We start from the raw sequence: 24,363 nt of genomic DNA on the forward strand, positions 1-24,363 counted from the left end.
CTTTCAGGATTTTTTTACGATAAATAAGTGGTGAAAATTGTTTGACGATCGTGAAACGTTTATGTTTATCATCGAATGGGTATTTGTGAATGTTGGGGTGAGGGGGGGGGGGAATGATGAATTTAAGTACGTAAATATGGAAAGCTCCTCCGTATATTGAATTTATTATCCAAAATATTGTGAAAATGAATGTTAAAAGTTGGTGCAAAAAGTTTGATGTGATTTATACAGGGTGTCCCAGAATTGCACGTCCAAACTTTAAACTTAAGTTGGGGGTGAAATTCTGGATCGAAAAGTCCTGAGCGATTTTTTGATCAGATGCACCCTCTTCAAGTTATTGAGGGTTGAAGTTGGACGAATCAGGGGCGTGGAATACCCAGTCGCACGTCGGTGAGAAAAACATGCGAGTGTAGTGGTGTCCCCACCATACCGTACTACTCCCCTGCGGCGGCAGAAAGAGATGACTGGTGGCGGAGGGTAAGAGGAAGGGGAGGGAAATAAAAAAAATGAACACCCGCCCGCTACATAATAGTAGATTATGACATGAGGACGATAGGTGGAGGATTGTGAGAAGTGTGAAGTTTGCAGCACGAGGCGTGACAAGTCGCAGTCGAGGCGAGCCGGAGGCTTCGCCCCCCCCCAGCGAAAACCAGAAATAGACTTAATGAAAAAAAATTATTCTTTAGAAAAATACATAAACAATATCAACTAAAGAAAACGAATCTTAACGTTTTGCTTAGGTTCTATTGTCCATGGTTGTGTTCATCGAAAGAAGAAATCATACGATTGCAAAATTTATTCACCAAAAAACATTTTATAATTTGTATCAATTTAATTTTATAAAATTTTATAATATTAAAGCACTTATTAATCTTTTGGTATTTCGATTAAGAAAAGTGAAAAACAGAAATAGGCTTAATTTAAAAAAAATTATTCTTTGGAAAAATACATAAACAAGATAAATTAAAGAAAACGAATCGTAATCGAAATACTACCTCTTACCCTCCGCCTCCAGTCATCTCTTTCTGCCGTCGCAAGGGAGTAGTACGGTATGGTGGGGACACCACTACACTCACATGTTTTTCTCACCGACGTGCGACTGGGTATTCCACGCCCCTGATTCGTCCAACTTCAACCCTCAATAACTTGAAGAGGGTGCATCTGATCAAAAAGTCGCTCAGGACTTTTCGATCCAGAATTTCACCCCCAACTTAAGTTTAAAGTTTGGACGTGCAATTCTGGGACACCCTGTATATCCAGAATATCTCGGCGAATCCGCATTAAAATGATTACACTCCCATTCCACGGAATATTCGTTCCATGAATTTTCCCTTCTCCTCTACCTCCCACCTCCCATTCCCATTTTCCATTGAGTATCACTGAAATACGAATGGCCATACCAATGATTTTTACATAATAAGAATAAACGAGGCTAAAAGAACGATAGAACGCGAGAGGCGAGAATAAGATGCAAAAGAATGATCGCATAAAACGAAAATATGTGATATCTATTACAGTGTAAGGGAGTGGGAGGGTGGTACGTTTATGGACCTATACTTCACGCAGAATTGAGCCTCGAACGTTCATTGTGTCGATCACAATGGACGGATTATAACGGCCATTGAACACTGACCGTTTCGCCTTGTATTGCCCCCTCTAGCGCCCTTCCAACAGCTCTTCCACTCTCATCAACCTCCGCCTCTCACTCTCCCGCCCCTCTGTACCACCACAGCCTCATAACAATCCACATTTCACCTTTGGAATTGTGCCCCGCATTTTTATTTCACCCCATTGCAGTAACTGCAAAAATTTTTTAAAGAAAAAAAATATCGCATTCACTCTGACTATATTTTTCTCTTTTTCTGGAACAATAGGGGGATGAACGTATTGCACTGCCCTCAATTCCATCATTAATGCATAATTATGTCAAGGTCTTTATGTGCGGTGTCATGATAACAGTATCAGGGGCTGTGACAGGTGTCTGTTTAGTGACATGTTTTTACCTCCAATGATACTCTTCGGTTGAATACCCGGAAATAAATATTTAGCGAGAATTATGGAACAATTTACGTCATTCGTGCTAGAAAATAATTCTCCGGGAAATTTTATACTGAGGGAAGAGGTTCAGGGGGGCGAAACGAGGGATGAAGGTTAGGTTTATCACAAAAATTAGCCTCCCCTGTCTAATTTTTATAACAAAACTTGACTTCAAAGTGTTTAATTATTATGTCACCTCACGTTTCTCCCTTTAGACGTCTAATTTTCATCCAAAATTACTTTCCGTTCATCAATGATTAATTAAAAATATATCGCTAGTATTTTTGATAGGATATGGAATGGCTTCTCACATCAGGTCAAGTTATAATGAAGTGCCGAGAGTACAATTATATAGAATGATACAGTATTTCTTATAAAAAATGAATCTCCATGTGAGTGTCACATAATGTAATTTTATAACCCGTAAAATGTGACGATTGAATTAGAATCGGGGTGATTTAATGTTATGACGTATTAATAAGGCATCTGTCTGATCTTGGCACACTTCAAACAAGTTACGACATCTCCCCCGGTTCAGCGTCCAGCCGGGGGTCTATCCGTTGGCAAGAGCAAGAGTATTAAAACGTAATAGCGTATAGCAGCCATTTTTCTGGCACCCGTTCAACCCCTTTTCCCCCAGGGAGACAGTTGGAATTGTCCTACGACCGATACCTCCGAATTGACTGTCGCATACCAATATTCACAGTCACTGTAGTGCCCTTCAGGCTCCTCACGACAATTTCCCTGGTATATTCGATTATTCTGGACCCTACAGCTGCATATTTTGATTTTTTGAATGACTCAGAAGTGATTGACAATTTCTTTCAGTCGAAATGAAAGCCCCAATGCCATTTGATGGAAACTGAACCGATGGAAAAGAAAATTCCCAATCAGCAATTTTATAACTAAACTTTACAATTCTCGAAATTTCCTATAGAAATTTTAAAAAATCACGATTATTTGGAATCGGTGATTTAATTCTCCACTTGGTAAAATATAATTTTCATCAATGTCGAAAAATAAATGAACGGAACGATCCTTGAAACGAAATGAATGCCATTAATCCATGAGAAGTGTCTCAATTATTCAAATTATTTACTCGGCACCGCTGGCGATCATAACTCAGTGGTTAATACATTAAACATTACGAGTTGGAAATCACCGAGTAATCGTGGAGTTCACCGGATGCGGTTGGTTACCGCTACGAGTGCTTGGATAGACCATTTAATTAAATCCTACAATGGAATGTTTTTGATAATTAATCAATGATTTTGCCTACGTGGATAAAGAAATGAGAGTTATTTTGAAGATCGTGGATTTTCCTCTAGTCCCAGTGAAACATTAGAACCATGCAATCCACCTTTTCCTGGTTCTATTTATTTTTCTACACTCTCACGAATTATCCAACAAATTTTCCATAAAATTTTAGAAAGAATTTTTTGAGAAAAAATTAATGCTCACATGATATTCATAGAACGGTAAAATAATTTGATAATAAATTTCCCTCTTTGTACGACTGAATTTACCGCGCGATTTTCAAATCACTGCAACTCACGTCTAATGCAGTCAGTGCAAATCGCCAGTGGAGGATGCGACAAACGCAAAATGTCATTACGAAGGACTGTGTTTGCTGGGCAATGGGTTGGTGGTCGGATGGAAGAGCCAGCGCGTGTCATGTCAAATGAGCTTATCGTCTGAATCGGCTTATTTCATTGTGGCATGCCATTCATACTATTACACTATGCTCGGACAATTTTACACCCTGCAATGATCGTTCCGGTGTTGCTGGAGGTTTTGATGAATCCACTAATGGGAATTTGAATTAAATGTGGCAAGCGAATTGTTTGTATTGAGCCGCATTGAAAATATTGTGTAGTTCACGCCCGCAGAGATTTGTTGTATCCTAAAGGGATGATACCCTCGTGGAATATTTTACCAATAAATAATATTCTAGACACCAATTCGGAGACGTATTAGTGCATTGGCGACATGAACATAATAATTGATGGCGTATTTTTTATGTAAATTACCTGTAAAAAATGATTGGAGAGGGCATAATTTTTATTGAACATTTCTCTTGTTCCCGGAAATTGTTTAGGACTTTTTCTCATCGTGAATCAAATTTAATGTCAGCCTTAAAGTTCGGAAACAATATTCGAGATTTTGTTTTTTCATTCTTCACAATCTCCATCCTGACATTTTTGGCGGCGCAGAATGACGTGAAAAGATGAAAAATGAGATTAAAAGATCCAAAACTTCGATCCCCCCTTTATATACTACTCGTCTCCTTCTTCGGAATTTCTCTTGTGTCGCGTATGTACTCGAAGAATATATATGTTTCCAAAGTCTCATGACCGAAAAAGTGCAAAAGGAGTACGCAAAAAGTGGAAAAGTTTGCTCACCCCTCACTCCATCGATCCCGATACGAGACGATGGAGTGAAAGGAACACGATGGAAAACAAACAAAATGTAACTGAAAGGTGTGAAAAATTGCTACACACCGAGGGGAGAGCTACATCGGCAAAAATCAAGAGACGAGGTGCAAAACTGAGGATTTCTTCTCATTCCAGATAGAAAAAAAATCCAACTGATCGAACCGTCGCCCATTGCGATAAGAAAATGAGAAACGAAAGTGCATTTGAGAGTCACCAGGTATCATCAGTCTTCGGCTCGTATCTCTTGGTATTTGCAGTATTGTCTGGAATATCTAACAAAACTTTGCCAGCATCGAAGAGACAAATTTCCCAGGGGATATTTTGCAATTTAACCGTCTGGAGGATATAAAGGGAGAGTTACATCTCTCTTCCATGTCTGATGTCATGTTATCTACTGGTTGGGTAAATGTTTATCAATCAAGAGGATTCTCATTTCACGAAAATGGCTATTACTCGCCTGCACTGAACTATATTGTCCATTTTCTATTAAACGACAGTTTCACCGAATTTCGGATGAATTAAAATATTGCAAATGGACAATTTTATTTAAAAAATCGCCTATAACTGTAACTGTCCCTTCAAATATATCCCGAAATGACTCACAAACTTTTACTAAACTTTTATAGGTCAGTAAGATAATTTTTATCCGAAAAATTCCCTCCCTCTTCTCAAACGATATGATTCTTGAATCTTCTCCGAATTATCTATTGAATTCCCCGAAATAATTTTCTCCGCAGAATTACTCTCAGGTTCAATAAATTTACCCGAACGAGGGTAGAAAAAATTCCCATTCAACTCGCGTTTTTTTTCTCGGATATCGGGGGAAAAAGTCGGGAAAATCGAATATGCTTCACGATTGCTCGCCTCCTTCTGTACTTTTACTTCTCCCTTTTTCCTCCCTGCACTGGATCATGCCATCGTTTAAGTCCATAGGCCAACTCCACCGGTGTTCGATTAAACTATCCCCTTCATAATGACGCTTTTAGTTCGATGTGTCGACTCGGGGATTTTAACGTCGTCCGTTGAACACATCACATTCACCCTATCCCTTCGTTCTTCTCTCACACCTACCCCACCCCACCAATTTTCAACAATAATAATTGAGTTTCAATTTCACTCGGAGCCGTATGCATTAGGTTCACGCCAATTTTCACGCTTAATCCAATTACCCGAGTGATGAAATCTGAAGGTGGGAGGATATGGTGTGTTTATCCGCCGAGAGCGGCGGGTGACATCGACACAAGGACAATTTGTTGATTTTTTTTTCGAATCGACAGGGAGAGCGAGACTCGGGGGTGTTTCCACACGTGTGCTGACCATTTCGGTGTAAAGGGAATTGGTGGAATAAATGGGGTTGACACGCGTGAGATACGCGTGGGTCCCGTTGAATTAGCGTAGCGCGTGCGGCTCACCACGCGCTGTACCGTAAATACCAGTGGACTTTTGTGGATACATTGTATTGTCTCTCTTTCGTGATGTTTACGATTGTTCGAACGCATGCTTCAGCGAATTGTTAAGGGGATTTCATTAAATGGGGGTCACGTCTTATGGGACAGGGCAATTAATCGATTGGGGTTTGTTTGCGGATTTGGGCCTTTGTCGCGGTAAAAATGGAGCTTGTCCCGTCCCTTTCAATATTTTTAATTGGGACATTCATGGATGACGTGGATAACGATACGTACTAGAAGAAAAATCGATATACATAATGATACTAATGAGGATATACCTCTGAGACTGTCGACTATCAACTTATCTCCCCTCTCCACAACTACGAATTGACGAGTATCGCGTATATTGACCGGGGAAACAGTTCGGCGCGAGCTTTGAAATTGTACTGACTCAAATCAATAGATTGATTAAATACATTATCCATTAAAATACCAGAGTAATTCATCAACCACCATTTTCCTGACCATCAAACCCGGAATTCCTTATAAATATCAGTGGGAATGTTAATAAAATAACATTGAAAACACTCAAAAATGCCCATAACTTTCTTGGAATCAGCGAACTGTGGCCTGAAGTTTCGGAATTATTTTTTCTCTGAGTAGAAAAATTCGTAGACGCTCAATAATTTCTTATAATTTCACTCAGCTCATCGATTACATTTTGAAACGTAATTTTTACATTTCCCTTTTAGTATTTTCATCCCACATTTCTCTTCGTGAAAAATCGTTCTTCTCAATCTTTTCAAATTTACTGACAACATAATATTCTTGTCGCCTTTATTCACCGTAAAAATAATAATAACAAGCGATAATCATCTTATAGACTTGCCTATTATCAATAATGAAGACTAGTAATAGAGTTGATGCAGACATTATGCAAGCACGAGACTCTGGCCCAAGCAGTATAATGCACTTAGCGTTATCTAGCCTCTCCTTTCGCCATCCCACCGAGTTTCCATGTCCCATGTATACATACACATACACACACAACTGTCACTTACCATGGACCATTCTCAGCATTGCCCTGATGCAATCCCGTTGTTAAACTCACCTCAAGCCCCCTTTAAAGCGTCCCACCATTTCTGGTTGGTCACCCGCACACAGAGCCCGTGGAGTTCATCGAAACATCCTGACCGTGATAACAACGTAACATACTGACTCTGACTCTCATCACTGTGTAGATACAACCTCGATATATCCTCGGGGAGTCGGGCATTACCGAGACGTCTCTCACATGGCAAATGAGATGGAACTGTCGTATCGGGTTATGGGTTCTGTCTTTGGCTTGAAACAATGAAACTGAGGGCAGGGGTTTGAGAATCTGAGAAGATCAGTGCTGAGATCGCGATTTCAAGGATCACTGTGCTTTCAAAAAATTAAGAATTAGCAATACAAATTCATAATTTAATGATTCAATCAATGGAAAGCATTTTAATTATTTTTGATTAATTTATCTGAGGAAAATTGCAAGGAAATTGGGTCGGAATTGGGAAAATATTGGAAAATAAATATGTTAACGTTCGGAAGTTCGCTGATCCATGATAAAATTGGATCATATTTCCACTGACCGTACTCCTTTAACAAATTAGTTCAATAAACAAATATCCGATGAATTTGAACTGCAAATATTTTGATAAAAATTTCGTCTATAATTTCGTTATTCGTTTTCCACTGAGTGTACCACAAATATCACATGACGGCTGGTGAATCGGGGAAAACTCTGAAAAAAAAACGTACATAAAGGCCGATCCGGAAAAATAGTGATATAGATCGAATGGCAGAAATTTGATTCATCAATTGGGTGGCACGGATAGCCATTAGCTCCCCGCTCGTTATCAAAATTATTATCACATATAATACCACAAGTGGTTCAAAATTATCGAATATTTCCCGATAGATTCGTTGCAAACAAATGAAGGAGTCAAGTTTTTCAGGCTAAAAAATCACGAGTGCGAAGCACGAGTGATTTTTCCTGAAAAACTTGACGACTTCATTTGTATACAGGGAACCTAGAGGGAAATATTCTATAATTTTGAAGCTCGAGTGGTATTCAGGGGATTATTTTTCCTATCCAAATTTCGGCCAAGAGAATTGTGCCATGACATGAAAAGAGGTTTATTTGGTTAAGTGTCGTTTGTTTACCAAAATATTCAAAAAATAATCGCTGATATTCGAGGTAGGCTATACAAAATATCAACAAATGGTGCAATTCTATTGGCTGAAATTTGGGTGGGAAAAATAATCAGGATTATCTTCGAGAACAGAAATAAATGTCACACATCAAGTACCTGATATTGAAGACCATTACTGATTCAGCTCGTTTCAGCCCCCCGTTATTAATCCCTTCACTCATTATCGAAACTGGGTAATTGGAAAACATTTCCACTCAAATAAATCTTTTTTTACCCATTAAACCAATAAAAAAAAACCGTTTCGCAAATTCTACTGTAAATACTGTGATCAAAATTTTTTCTGTATAATTTCGTCATTCATTCTCGCTGAATGTAACAGAAACATGGGATTGATGATGCGAACGAGCGACAAACAATGGGAAACCCCGCAAAAAAAAATGATAGCAAGTGTAGGCCGAGCAGTAAAAATTGTGAAATAGATCGAAAGGCACAGATTGTATTTGTCAGTTGAATGGTGCGAGTGGCTGGTCGACGTTTAAATCGTTGGGATTATGCCTGAAGGGGGGAGGGAAGGGAATAGATGGCATATCCATACGAAAACCCGTATGTTCGTTAACGACCCATCGAACCAATTATCGCAGTTGGCTCTCTTTCTCTCTCTCTCCCTCTCTGTACCTGCTACAGGTCCTCCGGTTGGAAAAAGTCAACAGAAAAAAAATACCAGTCATGCGAAAACAAAACGGATTGCCCCAATATCCAAAAGTCCTCGAATAAAAACCTTCCGTAGGTCTAGTCTAGCTATATGGCACCCGGTTTTATAACATTTTTTCGTTGTCATTATATCGCCTGAGCCGGGAATTCGTTCCCAATTTTCTAGCTCCAAGCGGTAATTAAATCAAGAGCTCCATCGAAGCGTATCGACTCAATTTCTCAACATTTGAAGAGCTTTGATTGAAAATCTCAACGACTTTTGCGTACAGAGTTTCCGCTGCATTCCATTCGTGAATTCATTTCCACATAGACGAGTTAATTGGGGGAATAGTGGATACTCATGGAGATTGATTTATTTCATGGGAGTAATTGAATCAATCCGTCATTGCCTGAAATGAAAAAATAAATACTCTAGGGCGCGATATTTATCTCTATGAAAGACAATTGTGGATCAATATTAGAATTAAAGAATCGTTACTTAGTAGGGGAGACGACAGTTTTAGATACGAATGAAAATTATCACTTTTAACCTTGGCAATAGTCATATAAAATAATCACAGACGAATTAAAGTGAAGAAATAAATGGGGAACGACATTCGTAATGTCGTAATGTCTAGTGGAGTAATATAGCACAGGAAATTATTTATCTTTCAACAAATGTCAAAATGGTGATTGGTAATCCAATGTCACCATTCACTTACGTCTCAAGCCTTTTAAAACTGAATTCGCATAAAAAACTGGCATTTTAATTACACCTCGACTTACTCATATTCGTGAGGGACTTTTTACGCCCTTTTACCGCACGTCGGTGGGATGAAAACCGGAAAGAGAGATTTGCAAAATATCGGCGACAGCTGGAGGATAATTCACCCAATCATGCCGCTAATTTATCAAATAATATGTCAAGATGAAATGACGATTATCTTCAAAGAGACATTACACCACATAGCGCAATTAACCCGTAGCAGCCGTGTCAACCCTTATCTCTCTGCCCATTAGCGTCAACGGTTTCTCACCGTTGAGACAAGCGGCACAAAGATATAATGCAGACGAGTACTTCCGTGGGTCTTGTACGAAAATTGTTCGCAGTCCCGTAGCCTCATCAGCTTCACCGCCCCACTGTCTTAAACATAAACGTTTTAGCTTCAGTCGTTATATCGTGTTTCCTTCGACAGCCTCGTCGTTAATGTCTTGTTGACACAAGAACTAAGAGCGAAGGCATATGCGGGCGTTCCAGGAAAATATGTATTGAAATACCTACTTAATTATCCGGCACCTGAATCAGAAATTTCCCCAACAATTTAATTCCAGATCTAATTGAAAAAAAAAAAAAACATTGAATGATTACTAGTACAACTACTGTACTGTTTAATTAAATAATTGATCTAATGTCGAATATTATTCCCCTGTAGTTTTCTTCGCATTCGAGTCAAGATTGTCGAATCGTAAAAGTGAAGAATCGAAAAAAAACGCAGACGTGATCATCCCCTAACCCCCATAAAGCGCAGTTACACGGAGTTCATAAGCTCCAGATTCATGAAGCTTGACCATCCACCGAGTGTTTCTCGCATTATTTATTTGTTTTGTTGCTCCATGAACATGAAATTGTGATAAAGTGCGAAGAAAGCTAGAGTCTAGGTCTTCTTGTGGGTTAGAATGAAGAGTAATCGTTGTTGTCCGAATGGATAAGAAAGAAAAAGTAGCGACGATAGTGGCACTTTCAAGGGACAACTATATCCCCATTCCCAGTGCGTAGGGGTGAGACAAGAAATTCATAGCTCTGGGGGCTGGGAGGGAGCCTCGAGGTACATGTCCAAGGGTTGATGGGGGAGGGGGACGTCGAATGATGTTGAGAGGACTATGTGGGGCCTCAACATGAAGTGGATTGAGCTTACTTTCCTCAACGGGTAGGTGGCAATTTGCCGAACCCCTTGGGAGTCTTTTCTCTCGTCCCTTTATCCAAACATAACCACCAGGCGTGACCGTACACCCCCTTGCTCGTCCCTTGAACAACTTTCCCATGTATATAACATCTTGATTGCGCCGTTCGATCACCCTTCCAGAACATCGACGTGTCCTCATTCAATAGCGATTTCTATTTTCCTTTGGATTGACTGCATCTGACGTGAACACTGCGAAACGAGAGGTTGAATAGAAATTATCCAGAAAATTGTGGTATATATTGCGCGAATGCAATTTTGATTTCAACCGAACGCAATTTTTTTTTGCACAAATATACAATTTTGCGAATTAAATGTTCTCCTGACAAGAATTTAAAGCGGATTTTCAAGTTGAACTTTCGGGTAGTTCTTTGTTGAAAATAAATATAATTGGAAAAATTTGATTTTTCTCTCAGTGCGAATATTTTGAGGTTCCAGAGGGCAGAACGAGAGGCGAAGGTTTCCTTTATCGCCTCCCGAGTTTGATTCTTTGAAAAAAATTTGACTTAAAAAAGGGGATCTTTTTTTTTGTCCCACGTTTCGCCCTCTAGATGTCTAATTTTTATCCAAAATTTTTTTCCGTGTATCGTAGTGCCGAAAAATAATAAATCTCATCCCCGTAGAAGTCCTCATTATTCCAATGATCCCATACATTCGTACCCCACCATTAATAATCTATTTATCTATCCGAAATCTTCATTTACCCTCAGAAATCAATTGACTCGACGAATTATTTTCGTACCCAGTTCCATTCCACTGTCTGTTCACCCTCGTTAAAGGTTATAACCGTAGAAATTCTGGCTCAGTCCTCCCAAGAGCACCACAATTCTCCTTGAGAGCATCCGAACTCTGAGTGCGCCCCATTCTCTCCTCGGGCACATACTGCGCGGTTTGCGTTTATTGACTTAATTCTCCAGCACCAAGAGATGCGAAATTCACCACTGTCGTTGACTAAGCGAAGGCGTACAGACATGGCAATGAGGAATTGAGAGAGACAGCTATCCACCGGGATAGCGAGGTGCGGAAATTATGGGGCTTTCATATTCCACAACAGTACGGTTTTGTGTTGAAAAGGGCCTTCATCAAGTACCCATTCTCGAAATCTAATTATGGCTCTCGGTCTATCCCACCGCTCTTTTACCAACATTTCACCCCTGTATAATTTACGCACACACACACACACACCATTCGAGTGTTTCTGTTTCCATACATTACGCCCTCTCCTACCCACCTACGTCATCGTCTTAGTAAGTTGAGTATTTTTTTCAGTTAATATTCACGTCTTCATAGAGTTTTTCTCGTGTCGGCATGCTCAGGTTTACGGAAATTAAGTAATGGATGGAGCACCAATTTATAGTTTCCCTGAAATATATTAAATTTTACGGGAGTTTATAATTACCCTGGGATATACTTGAAGAACACAAAGTTTACGAACGAGTTTCAGTCAACTTTTAAGGTCCACCATTGCCGGAAGAGGGGGAGGGAATAAGGGGTGTCGGAAAATTACCGTGAAGAAAAATGGAGGAATAGAGGAGATTTTGCCCCCGTCATTACACTTCCTCCTGTCTATTTTGCATTATTTTTTTACGATGAAAAGGTAATGGAGTTGTCTCGGTGGAAAGAAAATAGAGAAGCAAGCAACTGGGCAGACAAAGTGTTTTATCATTTTTTTTTCCCCCTTTTTTTCGTTCGCAAGCGACTACCCCCAGACGATGTCTGGAGGCCGATTGAGGGTACTTCCAGAGCCACTGGAGCGCAAGCTGATGCTTTTCCATCGATCAGAGCTAGTCGAAGCTTATGAAAAAAGCTGCGATAGAAGGATGGCCATTCACGAAGTGGGTAATGACGATTAACTTCAGGAGGAGTTGGTTGTTTCTTGGGATGAACTGTTCTAAAGTAACTTTTAGAAATTCGAGTCTTCATGTGCTCCCAGGAAAAAATTTCACCAATTTTCAGTTACTTCGGAGAAGTAGTTATTTCTTCAAAGATATATTTTTGTGATTGAGGCAGTCCCAGAAGCGATTAATTAGGTTTCAATTATGACAGTTCGGTGAAATTTCCCGAATTTAAAATGCGGACAAACATTTTATTTTCTATATTACGGATATGAAAGGAATACTCTTTCAGAATCGAGACATGTTTTGTCGACTGAAACTTTTTAACTGTTATAAATATGAGTTTATAACTTGGAAAAGATCTCGGAAAAAACATGAGAAAAGTTCTTGACAAATTTTGAAGTTTGAATGACATTCCAAGATGAGCTTTCTTCAAGTTCTCGTAGATCAACATCAAGTGTATGAAGAAACATTGATAGAGGGATGGCCATTCTAAAAGCAGATAATGACAATTAGCTGGGCTCAACCTGATAGTCATTTCAGATAGAATTTTTCGGAAGAACTTCTTACACATTTCAGTCTTCACGTAAAGCTTCCACGTGACTTTTTACCGAGGCGTAAAAGATGGGGGAGATAGCGAATGTTCTGCTATCATCTAACCAATCTCACAATCTTTTATGAACCCAAGTTTTCAAATGCAGACTTGTGGTTTCTTGCAAATTATAGTCGAATATTTTTTAAATATTTTCGTTCATCGCCCATAAGGACTCTTCCCTATTCTGCTTATCTCGCCCTTTCCCTTTTATCAACATGAACATGAATTAATGATTAAACAGATCATGATTTATTTCAGAGTGTTTCGCAAGTGACAGATAATGATGATTCGCTTCTCGACAACATGCCAACTTAATTATATGAAAATTTATGCGCAATATCTTATGCATTTTTGTCTTTCTGTGGCACTTTCAGATGACTTTTTTGTCGGATGAAATAGACGGGAATAGTGGATGTTCTATTATCACCTAGCTATTCTCACAGGCTTTTACGAACCCATTTCCCAAGTGTACACCTACGGTTTCTCGAAAACACGGATTTTCGCTCAAAGTGGAATACTCTAGGAAAATGGATGGCGGTAAAAAAGGAAAAAAAAATATATCAGCCCTTGCGACTCTATTTTTCTCTCCTTTGGTTCACGGTCGTACCATCTGTTCGGGAGAATATTTCCTGAAAGGATGAAGTGCTTGGGTTTCATTCAATGAACGCTGAGAAATACAGTCTGAAGTTGTTCAGAACGAATGAAATTTTAAACAAAGTTGATAAGGGCTTCGTGAGTAGAGACATCCAATTTCAGCTGATGGCGAGAGGTGGGACTTTGTTTAGAAGTTTATTACACTTCGGATAAATAAATAGTGAGTTGAGGGTAAGGGTGAAGAGAGAACCACTCGCGTTGTAAAAGCCGATTTTGCCTTGTAGCAATCAAACGTCAACGTCTATCACTGCTCGAAATTAACCAATAAAGGTTACGGTGAAATTCCAGTGATCCGTTTGGTTGAGCCACTGTCTGCTCAACTCCACTTAGCCATTCATTCGATCCAACCGATAACCACACACATAGCTCAAACATGACACCTTGGATCGACGAATTTTAATTCAGTGTAGTTTATAGATGTTCGGTATTCGCTATTCCAAGGGAGTGAACGAAACTTCGGGATGTCGATGTAGGAATGCTCGAACTGGGCGAATGAATTCCAACTATTTGAACGTAAATGAGAAGTTCAGGTGGGATTGAACTAATATTGAATTTGATAAGAGGACATGGAAGGAGGTGAAGGCGATTGGCGGTAGATGTGATGGCAGCGTGAGTTTCATTTCATGTAAAATAAAGATGAGAAACGGAACAAATTAACCGAAAATTAGCTACAATTAGAAATGAAAGTTAAAATTTTGCAGTTCGATGGTACTTCGTGGTGAGAGTCAGGCCGGGAAAAATTTTTTAATAAGTTTTCCTGAGTTCGGTGAGATGTGTCTGAGCATCACGTTTTTTTTCACTTCGTGGACTTCGTGGGTTGAAAACAGATTGAGATCAATTCCTGGTCAAATATCCCCTTCTTCCCGATCGCGCCACTTTACTCGCCACTTCAATCAATTTGTCGGCTGACACCCAGTAAAATTCACCTGATTCTCCCTCTCTCCCCCACCCGAAATTGCAACAATGGAATCAATACCGCCTCCGCCGTTGACTGGACACAAAGCCGCGTAACCGTAGACAATCCCCAGCCTCCTGACACCAATCGCCAGTGGTGGAGAAGTTTACGAGATTAATGTCAATGAATCACCCTGAGAGTGAACATTTCCAACTCCTATACACCGACAACCATTCCCGGTATGTCCTGCTCACCCTCTCCCCACCATCCGAAATTTGTCGTCCAGTACTGAGTGGCACATTTTGGTGTCACCCTGGAACATGCGGTCTGGCTTTTGCCCATTTCATTGGCTTTACCTATTGCGCCCAAAAAGTTGAAAGCCTTTCCACTCGGTTGAATAACTAACGGCTGGGAGATGATGGCCGAAGATTGCTAGAGACGATTCAATTAGAATGAATATCGCGTTGCCTCATCGACCGGCTAATGGTCTTTCCAATGGTGAAATTGAAAAACCAATTTATATCCAATGGAATTTCGTTCGACTCAATTTTTTCCAATAGCGTCTGTCCTTTTATCTTTTATCTTTGTTATTTCAGGTGTTCCAGTTTCAATGGACATAATTAGACATTCGACGCCTTCCAATCAGAGAGTCAATTGGAAAATACAGGAATTTCCGAAGAGGGAAAAGGCCATTCCATTGAACGTATTGAGTTATTCTCCCATTTTACGGTCCAATGACACCAATCATTTGGAGCAAAGAGGGAAAAAACGTGGATGAAAATTTTTAATATTCAATCAACGTTCTCGTATCCACGATGAATGTGGTTAAACATTGCGATTGTTTTGCTAATAACCTCTATTCTTCCTTAAATTGAATAAACGAAAAATTTTTGAAACAGCAATTTTTGAATGTCAAAGGGAATATTTGCACGAAATTTACATCGTTGAAACGATAAATGGTCTCCAATTTCACACCAAATTAATTCCTATTTCTCTAAAAATTGAAGCATAACTGTCAATTTCAGGTGCTACAATTTATCTCAATTTCATGGATATATTTTCACGGTGGAAAATTCAAAAAATTGTGCTCAAGAGTTCAGCCCAAAAGGTTGATAATACATTTCGCAATATTCTCGGAGACTATTTTACTGACGATTTTTTTCAATTCAGCATTCAAATATAACAAAAGTTGTTCATAACTAGCAATAATTTCCCCCGACCCCTCGGCAAAATACAGATGAATATCTGAAAATTGATGGGCCGTTTGAAGAAATATGAGTATAAGAGAAATACGGAGTGAATGAGGTTTTGGAAGAAGTCGTCCATGAGGAAAAGCCGAGTAGCTACCGCTGTAGCATCGTCAGCGCCTTGTGCTTCTGACGAATTTAACCGCAGAGCCACCAGAGCGTGCAAAAGGTATCGCCGGGTGTGAGCGAGAGGGTAGATAGCCAGGAGACACTGGTTTGCCAGCCACCTCCACCCACCCAGCCTGGGCTTTTCCCACCCCGTGAATCTGCATACAGCGCACACTCAGCCACTATGTCACCCAATTTCTCACCCAGGCACATACAGGGGGAAATAAAATACATACATGTATGGACTATAGTTGAGGTGAATTTCATTGTGGGATAACAATGTTTGCGTGGAGATGCAGACCTTCACAACTGGGACTACGATATAGTTTCATAAAGTTGGAGTCAGTTTGTGGTTAATTGAGTGTAGTATTCAATATTGGTGATACAGCATCATCGGGATATCGACCTCGGGATTAAATAGTTTGGCCCCAACTACTCTGTCAATATTTTGCCTGCACAATAGCATGGAAATGTTCATTGTTCAGCGAGGTATGAGGAGAACTCAATTTTCGGTGCAATTAGTTGATAATTGGTTTAATTGGAGATTGTTATTTCAATGGATTATCATACACTGCGCTGAGAAAAAATTTTCATTTTTATCAAACATTCATTTACTACAGAAAAGGATTGATCTTTTCAGTCCTTCACTTCTGAAATGGAGTAATTCCCTAACAATGCTGATTAGGTTTGCATCGCGTCGCGTAAAGTGTCCTAGAACATGATCATGTTAATTATAACGTTGAGTGAACTCCTGCAATAATTATGAGAAATGCAAGAATTACGAAATTGAATAAAACTAAATAATTATCATTCGAGGTCACGGACAAAATACACATCCCATAGAGTAATATGGTTATCATAATTTAAACCCAAGTTGATCCCCATGGGGAGTAATTAGACCGAAGAAATACAATTTGGAAAAAATGAATAATTCTCTCAAGTAAAGTTATTTTTGGCAAAAATAAGTTGGTTCCCCGTGTGATTTTTTTATTTTTCACCAAGGAACCGTTTCGAAAATCACATACAATCAGATACATTTGTCTGTCAAATGTTTTGCATACCTTTGCTGACCAAACAATCTAAAATTCTAAAAAATTTCCGCTTTGGTTTACAGATACTGACGTTACCCTCCACATCAAAATTTTTCAAAGGTTCCCTCAATGGCCCATTTCCTGGAATTGTCTATAGACGTTCTTGATAGAGAGTACCCAATAAATTTTCAAGCACTCCAGTTATATGAAGTCGTAACACGAAAATATATGGCAGTGCAAATACTGATAACTATTATCGGAATAGTATTCCGGACCAAATGAATAATAGTCGTGACGATACATCATGACTTCTCCCTGCACTACTGTGACAATGAGGGTGTTTTCTTGAGCTGCAATATTCAATGATATTGGCTGGTTACAACGGAGTGAGTCCATTCAGGTTAACCCTGTGGTGGTGTATGCCAGGTAACGTATGAATATTCGAAACTAACCGCAGATGAGCTTGTCTTGCTGTGGCTACAAACTGAACGACATTTCGTGTCGACTGGTATGAGTTGTGGTTTCCTGGATGTGAAATTTTGAAATGTCTCGCATAGGTAGCATTTTCAAGTGGCTTACAGCGTGTGAAAGCCATTTACTGAATTATGAAAATTGAGCTGGAGAATTCACTAATTTTCGAGGAATAATCCGGGTAATTAGAGAGGAGGTTGAATATTAATTGGGGATTAAACTGTTACTGTAGCCTCATTATGGTGAATTGGTGAATAGATTATTAATTAATATTACTGGGAAGTATTCACGAGAATCATAAATGAGTTTTTGATCGAAATTATTTCAAGTAAATGGTCTTTGAATTCTTATATTTCTCTAAACTCCTGTCTCCATCACTTCAACAACTTGACTAATTCCATGAACCCACAGAATAATTAATTCAATCTTCCATTTCATAATGAGACAATACGTTACTTCATACTCCAATCATTGTGCATTGAAAATATCGACGAATCGCCCTTCCACCAGAAGCACAACGAGAAAATAAATAAAATGAAGACGAAAATAACCGGATCATCACTTCATATATCCCACAAAGACCAGAATGTTCCAAATGAATAGTATTCATGGCAGGTGAGAGGATGATCAGGGCATGAAAAAAAAGCACGAATAATACTCAATTGAGAGTTGGACGGAAGAAATAAAACGAATCAAGAGCTTCAACGGAAAATGGAATGACAGGAGGGACAGCCCATGGCTGTGGGGACTCTGTTCACGTTTACTGTCCCTCTTTCAACTTGAGTTAGTTGACGCTTGAATTTTCTTTTTACTCCAACTCTTTTTACACATGCCACGCTATCCGCATTCAGATGTCCCCTGGAGCTGACCATCCTTGACGGTGAATACAGCCACAAGAGCCCCGGCCCATGTCACCTCACGTTTTATACGCGCACTGTGGAATATGCCCAGGCTAACAAAGTGCATTCAGTGAATTTTAAACGCGTTTGTGTGACCTCAAAATGTCGCTGTATGCTGTGTTTTTTGAGTGCATCCTGTATTCTGCGCTTGTAATTAAAATGTTTTTCATGACTCATTGAATTCGCACTAACGGTGGTATTTAGGAAATTCAATATTATTTTATTATTGAGAGGATATAACCTGTTGGGGTAATTCGTATAATGAATAATTTTCGAGATGAAAAGACAATGATTGTTATTGCCTCCAGTCACCCACATCTGTTTATCATTTGTGACATTTGAGAGAACTTTACTTCACTCGATAAACAGTTGAATTATTTAAGATGTACTGACATATTTTCCTGATATTTTTTGTAAATATAAAATGTAGAGACTCGTTTTATCACTTCACCCACAGAATTAATATTCTCCGATTATTAATTTCCCGACAGAAAGTTTTATCTAGTGCATCATTTCAGAATTGAAAGAGTGAAGTCCTCATCGAATGGATTGACAGTGCTCTTTGTTTATTAATCATTAATTAATTAAGGGGATTCTTCATCCTAGTTTAGCATTTATGAAGTCTTCATTGCGAAATCGTGATAATAAAAAATCGCCAAGTATTTCTGTTAATATTTAGAGGATTAGAGAATTGAATAATAGAATCGGGAGCAGTAATTCACGTGCGTTGAGCCCTTTTTGATTTCTCCATGTCCCTATGGAGGATTGAAACCTCTATTAGGTTGAAATATTTTTGCTTCGCTTACTCGTTATTGCATCATGATGCTAGTCTCAGGAAGGGACCTGCAATCTCCTCAGGCCTTTCTTTCTCAGGAATAGCGGAGTGGAAGGTCTTTGAAGGTAGAGGAGGGAACACTCGAGTGGCCATAGGCTCTAACGAAGTAGAAACAATTGATTTAGTTGGTAAAGGAGGTTCCAACGACACTTGTGAAGTACTTCCATTAAAGTTGATGTAATGGAGCACACAGACCGGATATCGATGTCTTCGTAAATTATCTCCAGCTAGCACTATCCATTTTCCTCGGTCATCGAAGATGGACGCAACTTATGATCGATCTTCGTTTACTGAACAAAGGGACAAATCTCGAGAGGAAATTACCGAGAAGAAAACAATTTTTTATTCATTTTCGATTTTTCAAATTTCAGCGACTGGTGAATATTTCTAGGGCGCAGTTTCTATGTCCTCTTTTACATAAACTCAACAGTTCTCTTTATGACGCACTTCGGCGGGATTGTTGGCGAGGAGTTGCTCCCACAAACCAGGAAAATTCGATCAACTTTATAATTACTCTTGCCAACTTTGATTACTTCGGATAAATCAGAAAAAAGCATTTCTGACGAACAAGGCAATGCGCGCAGAAAATAAAGTAGGAAAGTCAATATCTCCATAGAGAGTGAATTCAGTATCAAATGTCATCTCAAACACAATTTTTCGGACAATTTTGTAAAAAATATACTCAACTTGAGTCATTTAGTATTCACATCACACTTTTCATGAATTTTCCATGTGTAGTTGCACCTGCCAACCGAGAAAATTCGATCGACTTTATAATTACTCCCACCAACTTTGATTACTTCGAGTAACTCAGAAAAGATCAATCCACCTGATAAAAAAAATTAATGCACGAGAAAAAAGAACAACAAATTCCACTTCAGATTCCACGTACATCAGAAACTTCTAAAAGTAGTAAATCATTTTACAAACCGACATTGTTTGCATTTCCATACGAATTTTGCTAATAGTGTAGCATGTCGATGTTTCGAGAAAGTTCTGAAGAATGCCAATATAAAATACAAATAATTCCGGTAAAAACTTCCGGCTATTATGAGGAAAGTCAAACACCTGTGAAATTATTATCTAAAATCCGAAAATTTCCAGTTGTTTGTCGTTACGCCGCATTTCACAGGAATTTTGCCTGAGAAATTTCTCCCAGAAACCAGAATAATTTGATAGACTTTGTAATTACTTCAGCGAACTTTGATTACTTCTGATAAGTCACACAAGACGAGTGCAACTGACAAACAAGATACCATATGAAGAAAATAAAAAAAGTGGGGTAAAGTTCACTCGAGCTGTCGCGTAGACCGAATCCTTCCACAGTTCTGGGGCCCAAAAAATCCTCACACCTTCCAGGCAACTGACTCACCCCATTGAACACAAATAGTTCGACACCGTTCTATTTCACCCCACCCCTCCCTGTTCGTCCACTGAATCCGACTTACTACTCTCGTGGGTGAATATCGGGCCACCAACAAGTCAGTTGGATGCACCAAATTCAAGGATAATCCCGTCGAAGCCCCCCAAAATCCTGTTCCACGAAGTCAGCGGTGAAGAAAAGTTAAACAAAGTGCAAGATCACCGCTGAGAGAAATAAAATGTCGCGTTAGATCGAACGTGTATTAAATCGAATAGGAAAAGTACTAAACAATAAGGGATGAAGCCGACTCACCCTTGGACGAATAGGCATTGGTGAAGCCAAGCGACAGCAACAGGATGACAACTGTAATTTCTAATGTACGTGTGACACTTCGATTGTAACAAGATGTTAATGAACTCGTGCACTTGTGATAATCACCACTACTATCACTGTCACCACAAACACAACAGCCACCACTGTCGGCAATGAGTCTCGACGTTGAGTCAATCTCGATTGTGCTGAACATCTCCATGTCAATGAGTTAACGATTAATCCCAGTTGTTTAATCCTTGGTGATAAATCGAGGGAAAATGTCAACGCGATTCCATAGCTGATTGATTGACGAAAGGATTCACAATGTCTGACACTAATTGATGTTAACTGAACAGAACAAAACAAAGAACACACGAGGGCGTTGAGGGAGTTGACGCGCGCGTTACTTCAAAGTCGGTGCCGAGGGCCTCGGAATACCAAGTGAAATAGCGTAGGGGTAGTTTTCGGCGGGTGCCCGGGGTGGGCGGATCCCGTCGGCGCGCGATGGAGCCCGCAGGGGTTGCGCGGTATCCGAGTGGACGAGGACGAGGGGGCGCCAAGCTTTACGCTGGATGATAGTGAAAAAGGTGAAAAATATCCTCGTGTGTGCTGCCGCGTCGAGACGCCTGGCGCTACTGAGCCAGTCGGAGGAAAATTCAACGGTTTCAGCGCTGAGTTGACGGGGGTGCGGATTCAATGGTGGTGGTGCGCGCTATTATAACTCGGAGGGAGGGGCATATTTTGTGAGATAGCAGAGTCCGTGTTTTCGCGGCGGGACGCGAGGGAATTTTCTATTCTTCGGGGTTAATTATTTTTGAATTCCGGGGGAAGTGGATCGTCCGGGGAGTATTGGATGATTTTTTAAAAAATATTGCCATCAGACTGAACTATTATTTATCTGAACTATTTTACTAAATTTTTCAACTGTGTATAGCTAGTCTAGGTCAACTGGTAATTTATTATTAATCTGGTATTTTCAGAATTTCTTGTGGATTTTGAGTGGATGGAATTTTGCAGTGGATATCAGTGAACGTTACCTTTGATCATTTCGTTGATTGAATTACGTTGCTACATAAATTGAAATGTTCGATCAGTCATGTTGTAACTAAATGTTCCATTTTTGCCAGTAATATAGTTAGCCAATATTTTACATGTCCTCGCGGCAATAATGATTGTGTACATTAATTATAACCCTGTCTGGCATGATTGAGTAAACTTCACTAGATAGCAAAGGCTGAATTAAATATTTGACATTGTGTTTTACTGGTCATGTATTGATTATGACATGAACCATGATTTATTGAGGTAGTTCATTTGACTAATGAATCATTTTTGGCATCTATGTGAATGTAAAAAATTCCACTCTTACGTTTTCAGGTATTTCATGTGGCGACATAAAAAAACCTTTTCAACGTCATGCAATGCAGAAAAAAATATATCACTTTTGATTAAAAAAGGGGTTTTACTTTTAAGAGGAAAAAATTAGTGTTTTTATCAAAAATTAAATTGAACTATGCGTCTTTAGTCCCCATAATTATGCAATATTTACTAAAACGTGGAATCGTCTACCTATTGGGCGATATCTATCACTTGGATCATTAAAATTTCTAAAATAGTTTTTTCTTCCCCTCCACAAATTTATTTCTCATCCTCTCACGCAATGTGGTTAAAGAAATTTCATGATAAAAAGACTTCACCCCCAGACTATCTCAATCACCATAATCATTATTAGTCCCTCCCTCCTGCCCCCCCCCAAGATCCTCCCATTTTTCCAAATAATAATAAATTCATTCATCCAAGTCTCCTCAAATTGTATTATAACAACAACCCTCATAACTCGACGAATCTCCTTAATGGCCCATAAACTCTCATGCTCAGGCGATAAGAATAATTTGACAAAGGTCAGCCCTAGCCTCCCCAGTCTCGTAGCACAACTGTTAATAAATTTCGTTTGTACGTCGCTGTTGTTAAAGGACTGAAGGACTTTTAACCTCAAACAAGTACAAGAGGAAGAGGGGTTCAGAGTGCTGGGAGAGGCCACGGTACTCGACCCATGGTGATACTAACCGAGTTTCGGTGGAGCGTATATAGTGATAGATAAAAGGGGAAGTATAACGAGAGAGTGAGGGAGAGGGTGGTGGGTACGCAGAGAGGTGGCTGCGGCGGTCTCAAATTCCCGGGGGTTTACCACGTGCCAGGCTAGTTCCTCGTGCGCTGCGGATATTCTCCCCATTTTCATGACACCTGATATCGAAATAACCTCTTGACACTCGCTAAAAGACACGATGAGAATTAAAAATTCTGCTAGATGAAGGTTTATTACACTTCTGTGTTTTTTCATATTGAATTTCTTTATGATAATTTTGTAATAACACAAATTTCACGTACGAAATAATGAGAATCGTTCGTCAATTAATTATAACGGAGCATTTGCAGTTTATCATGCAAATTGAGGTGAAATTTTTCATCAGCACACACCCGAAGTCAATTACCACCAAAAATATTTACCATTTTTCCGGGTGCAAAGAATAAAAAAAAAAGTCCACCTAAATGTTCACTCTAACGTGATTAAATGAAAAGTTATTAAACGTTCGTCAGCATCATAATTAATGATTCCCGTTTCGTTCATTGTAACCGGATTTAATTGGCCGATTAATAACTGCACTTTTCACTTTTTAATTATTTTTCTGCTCGGTTCGTTTTCTATGAAATTTCAATGACGTAACAGAGGCTACGGAAATATAATTCCCCTGTTTGCTTTTATCATACGTTAACCAGTGAATTCAGTTTTAAACTTATTTTCCCGAACTGCACCCCGAATATTGCGATCACAGGTTTACACGGGCAGTTTATCCACCGGATCGTGTTCACTTCCGACGATTTATTTTCAACATTACGGATAATGATAGGGAGCGCTCATGATCCAGATGAGATGCTGGGGTTCCCGAGACTAGAGACCCTGATAGAAGAAGATGGCACGTTCACGCAACCATAAGGGTGAAGAGGATGCACGGGGGCGAAAAGAGAGAAATGATGTGGAGGAAAAAATGGAGAAGGTGACGATGAGACTTTCGTGAAGCAAAAGACAGTTAAAGGGGGTGAGCATACACAGGTGAAAAAAATATGAGCACCTGCATGAGAGGTACTGACAGAATGAACAACTCTTCAATTGAGATCAGACCTTTTGCACGTACAGACGAACACACACCCAAAGAAAAAAAATCTGAGGACAAATAGTTGAACAATTGAAATAGTTAAACATTGTACAGCACAATTCACTACCAATTTTTTTATGGTGGGGTAAAATACCCCATGAAATCCCGATGCCAGTAACTGGGTCTGTCTAGCTCATCTGCAACAAAATCATCGCTTGAATATCGCTGCATAGTTTTATTACAAACTTGCAGATCCTGAT

At 39.4% G+C, this 24,363-nt stretch overlaps 2 protein-coding genes across 11 annotated transcripts in view; one reads left to right on the forward strand and one right to left on the reverse strand.

The window, feature by feature from the left end:
- Positions 1-24,363, forward strand: part of LOC135170469 (procathepsin L-like) — a 200,508-nt gene that overhangs the window by 93,604 nt on the left and 82,541 nt on the right. The window lies entirely within an intron of this gene.
- LOC135170507 (uncharacterized) overlaps positions 1-24,363 on the reverse strand; it is a 100,330-nt gene that overhangs the window by 64,448 nt on the left and 11,519 nt on the right. The window contains exon 1 of one of the 4 annotated variants that reach the window (XM_064136395.1): positions 20,949-21,911. The exons of the other annotated variants lie outside the window; for them this stretch is intronic. Within the exon in view, the coding sequence (XP_063992465.1) occupies positions 20,949-21,168 (220 nt within the window). The 5' untranslated portion in view covers positions 21,169-21,911. Of the gene's footprint in view, positions 1-20,948; positions 21,912-24,363 lie in introns of those variants that run through there. 4 annotated transcript variants of the gene reach the window in all.

Source organism: Diachasmimorpha longicaudata, chromosome 2 (assembly GCF_034640455.1).
Source record: "Diachasmimorpha longicaudata isolate KC_UGA_2023 chromosome 2, iyDiaLong2, whole genome shotgun sequence".
NCBI lineage: Eukaryota > Metazoa > Arthropoda > Insecta > Hymenoptera > Braconidae > Diachasmimorpha > Diachasmimorpha longicaudata.